The sequence below is a fragment of the Pan paniscus genome, chromosome 3, assembly GCF_029289425.2.
Source record: "Pan paniscus chromosome 3, NHGRI_mPanPan1-v2.0_pri, whole genome shotgun sequence".
NCBI lineage: Eukaryota > Metazoa > Chordata > Mammalia > Primates > Hominidae > Pan > Pan paniscus.
The window spans coordinates 73432536-73447335 of record NC_073252.2 but is presented as its reverse complement, the minus strand read 5'-3'; the positions used below and the strand labels follow the sequence as shown (position 1 = coordinate 73447335).

Below are 14800 nucleotides of genomic sequence, written 5' to 3'. Positions count from 1 at the left end.
TTTGTTACACAAATAAGGACTGTATTTGATTATTTTTGATTGCCACCCAATAAATCCAGACAATAAACATAATTATCTCTACACCCAATAATGAGCATTGATTCCAGGACCACAGGAGAAGAGAAGACTTCTCCAGGAAGTTCATAAACACTTTGCAATTGTCCACTCTGAGATTCCAAGATCCACACTTTCCCATCAGTAGATGCTGCTGCCAGCAACATTTCATTGCTGCCATTGTAGTTATGGAAAGCAAACGGTGTTGCATAGACCCTTGAAGTAGTTTCAAATTTCCACTGCAGGTGACCTTTCATGTTACAACAGTAGATAAAGCAATCATGGGAACCAAAAAATATTTTTTGCTCTGATGGTGAGGTACACGGGGATGAAAAGATTGGTCCACTGGTAGAGAACTGCCAAACCTATAACAAGTAATAAAAATAAATATAATTCATTCATCTAATTGCTCCAATTCTCCCTTAAAGCTCTACGAGGTTCTTAATGCAAATCTAAGAGATATAGGCTATTTGAATGGTAACTATACACAGACAAAATGGCTTTTTCTGAAAAGTAGCACTATCATACTAGACCTCTGTCCCAGTGGTAAAATGTAAAATCTAAGACAAAATATACTGGAGTGTTGTTACTATGTGATTCACTGCCGTGCATAATAAGTAAAATTAATTTTGAACTCCATTCAAGAGTTAGTATTATTCAGAGACAGAGAGTTCAAAGGTAAAACTACATTGAGTTTTCAATATTATCTTTTTTTAATTTTTATTTATTATTATTATTATTTTTTTTTTTTTGAGATGGAGTCTTGCTCTGTCGCCCAGGCTGGAGTGCAGTGGCATGATCTCAGCTCACTGCATCCTCTGCTCGCCAGGTTGAAGTGCTTCTCCCACCTCAGCCTCCCGAGTAGCTAGGTGCATGCCACCACACCCAGGTAATTTTTTGTATTTTTAGTAGAGATGAGGTTTCACCATGTTAGCCAGGATGGTCTCGATCTCCTGACCTCGTGATCCGCCCACCTCGGCCTCCCAAAGTGCAGAGATTACAGGTGTGAGCCACCACATCCAGCCTTCAGTGTATCTTATTAAAAACTGGGCCAGGCATGGTGTTTCATGCCTATAATCCCAGCATTTTGGGAGGCCAAGGCAGGCAGATCACCTGCAGTCAGGAGTTCAAGACCAGCTTGGCCAACATGGTGAAACCCCGTCTCTATTAAAAATACAAAAATTAGCCAGGTGTGGTGGCACGCACCTACAGTCCCAGCTACTGGGGAGGCTGAGGTGGGAGAACCACTTGAACCTGGGAGGCAGAGGTTGCAGTGAGCCAAGATCACACTACTGCACTCCACCCTGGGCGATAGTGAGACCTTGTCTCAAAAAAAAAAAAAAAAAAAAAAATTGAGACCAGTTTTCAATATATCTTCTTACAAACTATGTATCTTCTTTTCCAAATGTAGGAAAAAAGAATTAATTGTGCTGAAAGGAAGAGTTTATGGGCAATGATAAACAGTTATAAGTTGTGGCCAGGCACGGTGGCTCACACCTGTAATCCCAACACTTTGGGAGGCCAAGGCAGGTGGATCACCTGAGGTCAGGAGTTCGAGACCAGCCTGGCCAACATGGTGAAACCCCATCTCTACTAAAAATACAAAAATTAGCTGGGTGTGGTGGTACACACCTGTAATCCTAGCTATTCAGGAGGCTGAGGCAGGAGAATGGCTTGAACCCAGGAGGCAGAGGTTTCAGTGAGCCAAAACTGTGCCAGTGCACTCCAGCCTGGGCAACAGAACAAGATTCCATCTCAAAAAATAAAATTAAAGAAAATAAAATTCATATGGAACCAAAAAAGACCCAGAATAGCCAAAGCAATATTGGGTAAAAAGAACAAAGCTGGAGGCATCACAGTAACTGACTTCAAAATAAGGCTAATTTAGTCTAAATGGCACTGTATTGGTATAAAAATAGATAGATCAATGTAATAGAATGGAGAACCTAGAAATAAATCCACGTAGTTACAGCCAATGGAGTTTTGAGAAAGGTGTCAAAAATACACAATGGGGAATGGACACCCTCTTCAATAAATGGTGCTGGGAAAATTGGAGCTCTACATGCAGAAGAATAAACCAGACCCCTCTCTCTCACTGCATATAAAAATAAACTCGAGATGGATTAAAGACTTAAATTTAAGACCCAAAACTAGTTAAAACTACTAGAAGAAAACGTAAGGGAATCACTTCAGGACACTGGTCTAAGCAAAGCTTTTATAGCTAAGGCCTAAAAAGTATAGGCAACAAAAATAAAAATAGTTAAGTGGGACTATATTAAGCTAAAAAGCTTCTGCACAGCAAAGGAAACAACAGAGTGAAGAGACAGCCTGTTGAATGGGAGAGAATACTTGCAAACTATTCATCCAACAAGGGACTAATATATAGAATATGAGGAACTCAAACAACACAACAGTAAACAAATCCTATTAAAAAGTGGGCAAGGGAGATGAATAGACATATCTCAAAAGAAGACATACAAATGGCTAACAGGTATATGAAAAAAACACTCAACATCACTAATGATCAGGGAAATGCAAATCAAAACCACAATGAGATATCTTCTTACCAAGTTAAAATGGCTGTTACTAAAAGAACATAACAAATGCTGACAAGGATGTGGAGAAAAAGGAACTTACACTGCTGGTGGGAATGTAAATTAGGGTAGTCATTGTGGAAAACAGTATGGAGATTTCTCAAAAAACTAAGAAGAGAACTATCATATCCAACAGTCCTACTACTATTTACCCAAAGACAAAAAATCAGTATATCAAAGAGACAACCTGCACTCCCATCTCCCATGTTTACTGCAGCACAATTCACAAGAGCAAAGATATGGAATGCACTTAAGTGTCCACCAATGGATGAGTGGATAAAGAAAATGTAGTATATATAGATGCAGTGAAATACTATCAGGCCATAAAAACCAAGGAAATCATGTCATTTGCAGCAACATGGATGGAACTGGAGACTTTTATCTTTTTTTTTTTTTTTTTTGGAGACAGTCTCGCTCTGTCACCAGGTTGGAGTGCAGTGGCACGATCTTGGCTCACTGCAACCTCCACCTCCCGGGTTCCAGCGATTCCCCTGCTTCAGCCTCCCAAGTAGCTGGGACTACAGGCGCGTGCCACCATGCCCAGCTAATTTTTTTTATTTTTTTTGTATTTTAGTAGAGACGGGGTTTCACCATGTTGGCCAGGATGGTCTCGATCTCCTGACTCTGTGATCCTCCCGCCTCGGCCTCCCAAAGTGCTGGGATTACAGGCGTGAGCCATGATGCCCGGCCATTGGAGATTTTTATCTTAAGTGAAATTAAGCCAGGCCCAAAAAGACAAATATTGCATGTTCTCACTCATATGTGAGAGCTAAAAAAGTTGATCTCAGGGAGGAAGAAAATGGAATATTAGAAGTTGGGGGCCGGGCGTGGTGGCTCATGCCTGTAATCTCAATACTTTGGGAGGCTGAGGCAGGTGGATCACTTGAGGTCAGGAGTTCGAGACCAGCCTGGGCAACATGGTGAAACCCCGTCTCTACTAAAAATACAAAAATTAGCCAGGCATGGCAGCATGCGCCTGTAGTCCCAGCTACTTGGGAGGCTGAAGCAGGAGAATTGCTTGAACCCACGAGGTGGAGGTTGCAGTGAGCCAAGATCACACCAATGTACTCCAGCCTGGTAACAGAGCAAGATTCTGTCTCAAAAAAAAAAAAAAAGAAGTTGGGGTGGGTTGGCTAATAAAAAAATAAAAACAGGTTAGTTAATAGGTAAAAACATATAGTAAGAAAAAATAAGTTCTAATGTTCAGTAGCAGAGTAGGATGACTACAGCCAACAACAAATATGTTGTATATTTCAGAACAGCTAAAAGAGAAGACGTGAAATGATCCCAACACATAGAAATAATAAGTACTCAAGGTGATGGACACCACAAACACCCTGACTTAATCATTACACAGTCTATGATTGTAACAAAATATCACATACATACCCCATAAATAGGTACAAATGTCTGTATCAATTAAAAGAATCCAGGGGTTTTATTTAAACTTTCATAATCTCAATAGAAGTTATAATAAAACAGGCTAAAAACTGGTAATATTTTAAAAATTGGGGGAGATGACAAAAGAAGTGTAACAATGTTTGGGTAGAAATCTTTTAAATCTACTATGTCTTCTTTAAAAAATTAAGAAATCCATGGCTTCACAATTAAAATAGAACTACTTCTCAACACCGTGAGTTGAATAATGATGTTTAAAATGTTACTTCAGTTGTCACCATCTGCTTTGCCTTTAAGAAAAGTAAATTTTAAAAATATAAATAGAACTATAGATATATAAAATTTCTAGTTCTATTTTTTATATATACATTTTTATATATATAAAAATGTATATATAAAAAATTTCTAGTTCTATTACCTGTTCTCCAAAGTGAGTAAAGCAGAGTAAATTCCCATCTACACAGCCAATACAAATATACTGTGAGCAACATCGTGGGGAAGAGAAGAGTGGTTTTCCACAGGAATGTTTCCAAATAACGTTCCCAGTAGCCTGTCACAGGAAAAAGCAATTCACAGCATTTTATGTCATCCTACTAATCAGTTACCCTTTAAAAAACAAACTCATACATCTCCTAGGGGTAGAACTAAAATAGCAGAAAATGCTGTAGTGGTATGCAGACATAAATGAAGCTGGTATACATATATAAAATTAATCAGTGCTATTTATGAGAACTAGGAAAAAGGCTTGCAATAAAAGCAGCAAAGAAAAAACTAGCACCTAAGAGTTATCCCTGTGATGGACATAAAGTTCTTAATATGATGAAAAAAATTCTGTCAATTTGAACCTGGGAGGCAGAGGTTGCAGTAAGCTGAGATTGCGCCACTGCACTCCAGCCTGGGTGACAGAGGGAGACTCTGTCAAAAAACAAACAAACAAACAAACAAAAAAATACATATATATATACAGGAATTTAAATTTTCTTATCTTTCTAGATCTCATGTCAATCATTTTTAATGAATTCCAGTTTGGTGTATGTGGACTACTACAATTAACTGAAAACTACTCAAACTTTCAAAGCTCAAAGCAAAAGTTTTACAAATTTAAAGAAAAGTAATAAAATCAATATGTATTATTTTATGCCTACAGGATTTACAGCCAGTAAAAGTCCTCCCAATGTAGCAAAATACAAATGATGTGGAATCAGGTTCAAACACGGAGAGGAAAAGACAGTTCCTCCACATTTTGACTTCCAAACACACTTCTTTCTCTGCAAATAAGAAAACAAATTAATTTGTTCTTGTTGATGGTTAACAAATCCATATAACCTACCCTTCATGATATTATGTCTGTTTAGTTAATATAAGTTTTTATCTTTAGTATAAAATACATGCCTACTGTGGAGAATCAGATTAGTATAAAGACAAAGGACACTACCCAGAGACAACCAGTGTTAACATTTTAGCATTTTCTCATTTGATCTTTTTGGGGTATGGGTGTGTGTGTCTGGGCGCACACATCTGAGAATATGTGTATATACACACACACGATCTAATATAGCTGAGATCATTCTGAAGATATAACTTGGTATCATATTTTGCTCACTGATTTTGTAAAATGATTTAAATATAATTTTAATCCATAATATCCCATATGAACATAAATAATTTCTCTCTCTACCTTATCATTGAACGTTTTTTGGAATTTCTAGGTATTATAAACAACTTAGAAATAGGCATCTTAATGCATATATTTGACTATGTTTCTGATTATTTTTGCCAGGATTTCCAAAAAACGAATTTTATTGGATCAAGGATATGATATTGTTACCTATGGTCAAATCGTTTTCATTAGAGGCCTCACTAGTTACAACCTCTTACCACTCTCATCAGCATTTAATGTTATGATGAATATGTCTTCTAATCTAATACCATTTGTTTATCTCAAGAGTTTTTAATTTTCATTCCTTTGATTATTAAATTCATGAACTATTTATATACATTTACTAGCCGTCTCTTCTTTGGGGTCCTGTGTATTAATGTCCCTTGTTTATTTTTCTATCTGCTCTACATTTGTCTTATTAATTTGTATTTGATCTTTATTTTCATTAATACTTATAAATATAAATGAATTTCTACTTTTTTTACATTTATTTCAAAAATTTTCCCAGCTTAATTTCATAATTCTTACATAACATTTTAATTTTTATGTAATCAGGTCTTAAAATATCTTATTGATATCTTCGTCATTTTTTTCTACTGTCAAGATGATAATCCTAAATTCTTTAATTCCAAAACTCTGAGTAGCACACTTATTTGTGGTAAATTTGGTAATGAAGTTAAAAAGGTCTTAAGATATTAAGACTTAATTAATGCTTTATTCTTCCCAGACCACACAAGCTTGGGAAATAGTTAATACCTGTTCCAAGGCTCAACTACACCTGACAGTTACTCACTCTTCTTCTAAGTATTGAAATTTAATACTTCTATGCTTATGGTATTAGACTAATGAGGTGAATTTTCTTTTTTTTTTTTTTTTGAGATAGAGTCTCACTCTGTCACCCAGGCTGCAATACACTGTCACAATCTTGGCTCACTGCAACCTCCACCTCCCAGGTTCACGCAATCCTCCCACCTCAGCCTCTGGAGTAACTACCATTACAGGCATGCGCCACCATGCCCAGCTAATTTGAGGTCAATCCTTACATAAATATCTAAAGCATATGCGTGCTGGTCATGAGATCCAATGTAAATGAGTCCTGTGGTTGGATCCATGGTTGCCGAGCTTTTGACAGCATCTTCAGTAGTAAACATCCAGTATTTTTCTCCACTATTACTTTTCAGAACATAAACTAATCCATTATAACAGCCTACCAAGAAACAAAGCACAAAAGATTTGGTATAGATATATTACTGGAAAATAATTCTTTAGCCTACAGCATGCAATTTATATTCAGTCCTCCTCTTATACATAGGCTCTATGATAAGCTCATCTGGCTTACATTTTAGCAATGTAAAGCAGAAACTGAATTAGTAATCACTTATGTAAAATATCTATTTAGTAGGTGTATCTTATCTTTTAAAAGTACTTCACTAATTTTTTTACATATTTTTAAGAAGCGCTTCACTACTGAAAAAATAATAAAGTACACTGTGGTGGAGAGAGATTTTTGACACATCTGGATTCAGATTTCATCACGACTGTCACTGGGCATTTAAATCACCCAGTGTTGCTAAGCCCCAAATTATTCATCTGCAGAATGTGGAGTCATCTACTTCCAGGGTTATTGCAACAATTCAGATAATGTGAACAAATGCCCAGTGCATAGAAGGTGTTTAAGAAGTGCTAACGTTAATAGTCAATGTTCATTGAGCATTTACTATGTGTCAGGTGTTATTCTAAGTATGTTACATCTATTAATTCATTTAATCCCCACAGTGAAGTAAGTACTATTATAACCACATTTTATAGATAACAAAATTGAAGCACAGAGAGACTAAATTACTGGGGAAAAATTACAGAGCTCATATGTGGCAAACCAAGATTTGAATCTAAGAAGTCAATCTCCAGAGCCTATGCTCTTAACAACTAAACTGCTTTTCCCAAATTGCTGCTATGGATGAGAAGACAGGGCAGGAGTCCTTGACCTTGGTGTAGCCAAAATAACCTAACTGGAAGTAGAGATAGTTCAAATGTACAAAGTGAAGGTCACTCAAATTCCCTGGAGATCATGAAAATCAGGAGAAGTAGAATTTGGGGACAGCTATTTAGGGCAATTTCATTGATGCCCACTCTCTAGACAGCTCTGCCTATGGCCGCTGCCACTCATTTGAGGCCCAATTCCCAATGTACTTTTTATGCTTTTTTTTTTCCCTGGCAGTTATTATTTAGTAGCAAGAGAGTAGTGGCCAGCTCAGAGATGACAAAGAGAAATGTCCTACATAGTAGAGCACCCCAGAACTCACCTGGGTAAAGATTTCTGTCAATTCAGTTTAATTCCAAAAGACAATACAAAAGAAAATCTTTTTGACCTTGGGTTAGGCAAAGATTGCTAAGATGACACCAAAAGCATGACCCATTAAAAAAATTAAATTGGACTTCATCAAAACAAAGGACTCCACTTCAAAAGACACTACGTCACTACACTAAAAGAATAAAACACAAGCCCCAGACTGAGAGAAAACATGCAAAACATATATCTGATAAATGATTTATATTCAGAATACATAAAACAATTCTTAAAACTCAATTTAAAAACTTAAAAATGGGAAAAAGATTTCAATAGACACTTCATAAAAGATACACAGAGAGCAAATGAGGTTTTGAAAAGGTGCTCGTCAGACATGGTGGCTCACGTCTGTAATCCCAGCACTTTGGGAGGCTGAGGTGGGCAGATCGCTTGAGCCCAGGAGTTTGAGACCAGCCTGGACAACATGCAGAAGCTCTGTCTCTACAAAAATTACAAACATTAGCCAGGTGTGGTGGTATATGTGTAGTCCCAGCTACTCCAGAAGCTGAGGTGGGAGCATCACCTGAGCCCAGGAGTTCGAGGGTGTAGTAAGCCATGATGACGTCACTGCACTCCAGCCTGGGTGACAGAGCAAGACCCTATCTAAAAAAAAAAAAAAGATGCTCAACACACTGGTCACTAGGGAAAGGCAAATTAAAACCACAATAAAATTCCACTCATGATTATTTCAACGGCTACAACAAAAAAAAAGTTAAAGCTGACAATACCAAGTACTAGCAAAAATGTGGTGCAACTGGACTTTTCACACATTGATGGTGGAAATGCAAAACACTTTAGTCACTTTGGGAAACAATTCAGCAGTTTCTTATCATTCAGGTGTATTACTGAAAGTGTTCTGTAGTATAATTTTCAAAATGCCGTTGTTTAAAGGGGAAGAAGGGAAGAATCACATTCAGATTCAAGTAGATTGCTGCTAGGATAGCACAAGTAGGGAAAGCTATTCCTAAGCCTTTAGTCTGAAAAGCTTTGATGAAGATTCCATGAGCGTATAAAATGAAACCTAACATACTTGGGAGAGTAAAAAGAGAGTTGTAGTCAGGGGGAGATATTACACCCAGGACCCCCATATTCCTAATAGAGTAAAAGTCACCTATACCTTAATGAAACTAAGCAGCAGTTAGTAGCTAACTCTTAATGAGCACTTATGAAAAAATGCTCACCAGGCCAGACATGGTGGCTCACGCCTGTAATCTCAGCACTTTGGGAGGCTGAGGTGGGCAGATCACTTGAGCCCAGGAGTTTGAGACCAGCCTGGACAACACGCAGAAGCTCTGTCTCTACAAAAATTACAAATATTAACCAGGTGTGGTGGCACGTCCCTAGCAATGCACCAATCGATTCATAAACAGTTATTTAATCCTCCCAAAAGCTTGATAAAAGATTCTAGTGTTTTAAAATATGTCCAGGAGGCTGGGTGCAGTGGCTCACACCTGTAATCCCAGCACTTTGGGACGCCGAGGCAGGTGGATCACAAGGTCAGGAGTTCAATACCAGCCTGACCAACATGGTGAAACCCCATCTCTACAAAAAATACAAAAATTAGCTGGGTGTGGTGGCATGTGCCTGTAATACCAGCTACTCAGGGGGCTGAGGCAGGAGAATCACCTGAACCCGGGAGGTGGAGGTTGTAGTGAACCAAGATCGCGCCACTGCACTCCAGCCTGGGAAACAGAGCCAGACTCCATCTCAAAAAAAAGAAAAAAAAAAAAAAGTACATGAATTCTTTGATGTACTTCCTTTCAAGAGGTGGAGCCTAATTCTCTTCCCCTTGAGTGTGGCTTGAACTGAGTTATGCACTTTTTTTTTTTTTTGAGACAGAGTCCTGCTCTGCTTGCTCAGACCAGAGTACAGTGGCACAATCACCACTCACAGCAGCCTCAACCTACTGGGCTCTAGTGATCCTCCCACCTCAGCCATCCAAGTAGCTGGGACTACAGGCATGTACTACCATGCCTAGCTAATGTTTGTATTTTTTGTAGCGACAGAGTTTCTGCATGTTACCCAGGCTGGTCTCGAACTCCTGGGCACAAGCGATCTGTCCACCTCGGCCTCTCAAAGTGCTGATATTACAGCTGTGAGCCACCGCGCCTGGCTGAGTTATGCCCTTCTAATTAACAGAAGAAAACAAAAAATAATGGTATGGAATTTGGAACGCTAGGTCATAAAAGATACTCTGTTCCTCTTTACTTGCTGTCTCCTGGATCACTCTGAGGAATGTTAGCTGCCATGTTGTAAGGGCAGTCAAGCAGCCTACAGAGACGCGTATGTGGCAAGAATTGAAGCTTCCTGCCAGAATCAGCAAAGAACTGAGGCTTTCTGCTAATAGTGATGTAAATGAGCTATCTTGGCAGATTTTCCAACCCAAGTCAAGCTTTCAGATGGCTATAGCCACGTGAAAGCCCTGAGCCAGAACTGCCAGCTAAGCTGCTCCTGAATTGCTGACCCATAGAAACTATGAGACAATAAATTTGTGTTGTTCTAGGTTGTTGAGTTTTGGGGTATTTGTGATGCAGCAACACATTTTATTATTATTCCCATTTTACCCACAAGGAAAGTGAAATTCTAAGAGGTTCAGTAACTTGCCAAAGGTCACAGAGTTCATAATAGCTATACAGGTAGGTTCAAATCCAGGGACTCTTGACCCCAAGGCCCACAATATTAATCAGCACAGGGTTAACTATAATTTTTGGACAGCAACCAAACCCATCATATTTAGATTTTTAAAAAATTTAACTTGGGCCTATGAAGATTATTGTATGGTAATTCAATTTAACTTCACAAACCTCAAATTCAAAAACTTACCCACCACAATAAAGTTTCCACACTTAGATACACATGCTGAGGATTCAATTCGATCTCCCAAAATCTGTTCCCATTTTACCTTCCCAGAGTAAAAGTCAACTGCCTTCATTCTATGAGAATGGGAACCAATGTACACAGTTGTAGATGACTTATCAAAAGTGGGTATTACAACCAGCGGTGAAGCATCTACACATTTGCCTGTGTCTGACCTCCACCTCACATGTAACTCCATTTTCTGAGGCCCTATCGCAGGTTTCCCCTCTTCAGAAACTTTTGCAACACAGGATGGATCTTTTGACTTCCCAATAAGAACTGGAGAATTTAAGTCTTTCAAATTTTGAATGTTGGTCTGTGAAACTGAGTCAGAAGGACAGGCTGAAGAGCAATGTCCTAACTTTGTTAAAAACCTAGTGGAATTCAGAGACAAAATTTGACTCCCTCTGCTCAGTACAACAAAAGCATTAATCTCATTCTGGCAAGTGAAAGTCATGATGGCTTTCTGATGTAAAGATGTTCCACTGGCTTCCTCTTGATTAATGTCGCTGAGTTTCCTTTTTGTGGCACAACTCTTCCTGAATGTCACATCTTCATCTGGAACCACTGTTTGAAGGATGTGATTATAAATCTCTAAAATGGAACTGCTGAGAATAATTTCCAGAAGCCCAGGTACTGATGTACCAACAAGTTTTTCAATCTCACTGAGGAGCCGGATGGACTTTAAGGAATCTCCACCACTATTTAAGAAGAGTGACTCATCAGGAACCCTCAAAAGATCTTCTGGGAGATTCAGAGTAGACTACAGATGAGAGAATAGAGAAATATGTGACGTAAAGGTCTAAAAGCAAAAGACTTCAACATTTACAGGTAATATATAGAGATGAGAGTACCTACATTAATAATTAGAAATATAGGTCGGGTACAGTGGCTCACGCCTGTAATCCCAGTACTCTGGGAGGCCAAGGCGGGCAGATCACATGAGGTCAGGAGTTCGAGACCATCCTGGCCAACACAGTGAAACCCCACCTCCACTAAAACCACGAAAATTAGCTGGGTGCAGTGGTAGCCACCTGTAATCTCAGCTACTCGGAGGCTGAGGCAAGAGAATCGCTTGAACCCAGGGGGTGGAGGTTGCAGTGAGCCAAGATTGCGCCACTGCACTCCCGCCTGGGCGACAGAGTGAATCTCCATCTCAAAAATAATAATAATAATAATTAGAAATATAAAATAAATACTTTTAATAATAAAGTTTTAAATTATTTTATTTATGTTAAAGGAGATCACTGTACTGCCAATTTTGTCACAAATTCACTCTAAAAGTACAAAATATACTTCCCTTTAGAGCAGTTTTCTTACCCATAAAATTGGGACAAAAACATCTGATTTATTTATTATAAAGCCCACAAGACACCAATAGCCAATATTTCTATAATATGGGAATAATTTGTCTTTGGCTGCTTCATATAAAGCAAAATTACTTTCCAAGAATCTCAAAATGAAGTAGAAGAGACTTTTATCTTAGATACCCTCTATTTTTAGACAAGGCTACACAATTACATCCTCTTTTCAGAACCCTTTAGAAAAGAAAAATCTACATTTTATTTAAGAAAAATTATTAACTTACTGAGATATATTTTTAAACAAACTCTCTCAAGTAGAAATACATATTATTACTGAAAGTTCTTTTAGAATAATGATGTAAGCCCTAAGTATAACAGACAACACACTGTGCTATAGCAAGATTTGGCTATTTTCTCAGCTCTGACAAGAGTGTTACTACATTCCACCGATCCTCTTAGAGAAAAGTTATGTCAAAACAGGCTTTGTCTACTTGTGCCTTTTATGACTACTTCACTTTCAATAAATTTCTTTGTCGGAAACTTAATCTAGTCTTATAGTAGAGAACCTAACCTTCATTTTAATACAAATTGGATAAATGAAGATATACTAGCTAACATCTGGGTAGCAATAACATTCTCAGAAAATTTTATCCAACTTGTTAGGATGATAGCAGTCCCTAAAGATATAAAATGACCTCTTTATAATAATCATTTTATAACTTAAAAATTGTACCTTCCACAAATACTGTAATTTTTCCCAAAGGTCCTCTTTCCCACTGAGCTTATTCTCAGACTTCAAGTTTATGTAGTTTAAATATATCTTGTTTAACTCAGAAACATCAATTTTGCCTTAATATAAAAGAGAAATAACAAATGTTTTAAAACATTTTAAAATTTCACTCAAAGCCTTTATATATTCATTAGCCATATACATTTTTCTTTGTACAACACAGAAATCATATAAAGAGTTTGTTGTCAACAATCAATTCTAAAAAGTTGTCTGATACTATCAAGAATGTAGAGAGAAATAGATGAGAAACAGGTCAGGCATAGTGGCTCAGTCCTGTAACCCCAACACTTTGGGAGGCTGAGGTGGGAGGATCGCTTGGGGCTAGGTGTTCAAGACCAGCCTGGGCAACACAGCAAGACCCTGTCTCTACAGAAAAATTAAAAAATTGGCCTGTAGTTCTAGCTACTCGGGAGGCTTAGATGGGAGGATCACTTGAACCCAGGAAGTTGAGGCTGCAGTAGTGAGCCCTGACTGCACCACTGCATTCCAGCTTGGGTGAAGAAGTGAGACCCTATCTCCAAAAAAAAAAAAAAGAAAAAGGAAAAAAGGAGCTAATATTTATCCAATTTATCTCAATTTCAAGAGTTAAGGAAATAGTTCCATTACCTGAGCAATTACTGCATGTTGAAGTATATATTAAATAAAAATGAAATTGGGAAGGCAATATAATATGGTGATTAAGATTATATATTTTGAAGTCAAACAGTCCTAGACAGATAAAACAAACAATAATAAAAATAAAATTAAAATAAAAAACAGTCCTAGACAGAATATCAATTCTATCACTGTGATAGGTTAATTGTATGTATCAATGTGGGTGGGGGCCACAGGGTGCCCAGATTAACCATTTTTCTGACTGGGTCTGTGAGGGTGCTTCTGGATGAGATTAGTAGATGAAACTAATTAAGGACTCAGTAAAGTAGATTGGGCATCATCCAAACTGTTGAGGGCCAAAATAGAAAAAAGGCAGAGAAAGGAAGAATTTGCACGCTTTTTCTTTCTCTTTTTTGAGATGGAGTCTCACTCTGTTGCCTAGGCTGGAGTGTAGTGGCGCAACCTCGGCTTACTGCAACCTCTGCCTCCTGGGTTCAAGCGATCCTCCCACCTCAGCCTTCCAAGTAGCTGGGACTACAGGCGTGCACCACTGCAATCAGCTAATTTTTTTGTATTTTTAGTAAAGACAGGGTTTCACCATTTTGGCCAGGCCAGTCTCAAACTCCCAACCTCAAGTGATCCACCTGCCTTGGCATCCCAAAGTGCCGCGCGAGTTGCCGCCCCTGGCCTGCACCCTTTTTCTTGCATCACTGCTTAAGCTAGGACATCTCATCTCCTCCTGTCCTCAAACAGGGATTTATATCATCAGCTCCCCTGATTCTCAGGCCTTAGGACACAGACTGGATACAGCACCGACTTTCCTGAGTCTCCAGCTTGCCAAAGGGAGATATTAGACTTCTTAGCTTCCATAATTGCATGGGCCAATTCCTGACAATAAATATTTTATCTATCTATATATTGGTTCTGTTTCTGGAGAACCATGACTACTATACTAATATAACCACTAACTCGCAAAATGATTTTTGGAAAATTACTTAACCTCTTTTTTTTTTTTTAGATGTTGCCAAGGCTGGAGTATAGTGGTTATTTACAGGCACAAACATAGCACACTGTGCCCTCAAACTCTCGGCCTCAAGCCATCCTCCACTTTGGCTTCCCTGAGTGGCTGAAACTACAGGCGCTGACCACCATGCCTCACCTAACTACTTAACCTCTTTAAGCCTTATTTTCTTCATCTGTAAA

At 38.3% G+C, this 14800-nt stretch overlaps 1 protein-coding gene across 11 annotated transcripts in view; it reads right to left on the bottom strand.

The window, feature by feature from the left end:
• AASDH (aminoadipate-semialdehyde dehydrogenase) overlaps positions 1-14800 on the bottom strand; it is a 56074-nt gene continuing 41274 nt past the window's right edge. For 4 of the 11 annotated variants that reach the window (XM_055111522.2, XM_063603811.1, XM_034958771.3 and 1 more), the window contains 7 exons: positions 12947-13062; positions 10877-11672; positions 9235-9351; positions 6750-6913; positions 5192-5314; positions 4465-4596; positions 1-419 (listed from right to left, as the gene is read on the bottom strand). In XM_055111522.2, coding sequence (XP_054967497.1) covers positions 30-419; positions 4465-4596; positions 5192-5314; positions 6750-6913; positions 9235-9351; positions 10877-11672; positions 12947-13062 — 1838 coding nt within the window. In that variant the 3' untranslated portion in view covers positions 1-29. The remainder of the gene's footprint in view (positions 420-4464; positions 4597-5191; positions 5315-6749; positions 6914-9234; positions 9352-10876; positions 11673-12946; positions 13063-14800) is intronic. The other 7 variants (XM_055111523.2, XM_008954383.4, XM_055111526.2 and 4 more) reach the window with 4 other exon arrangements.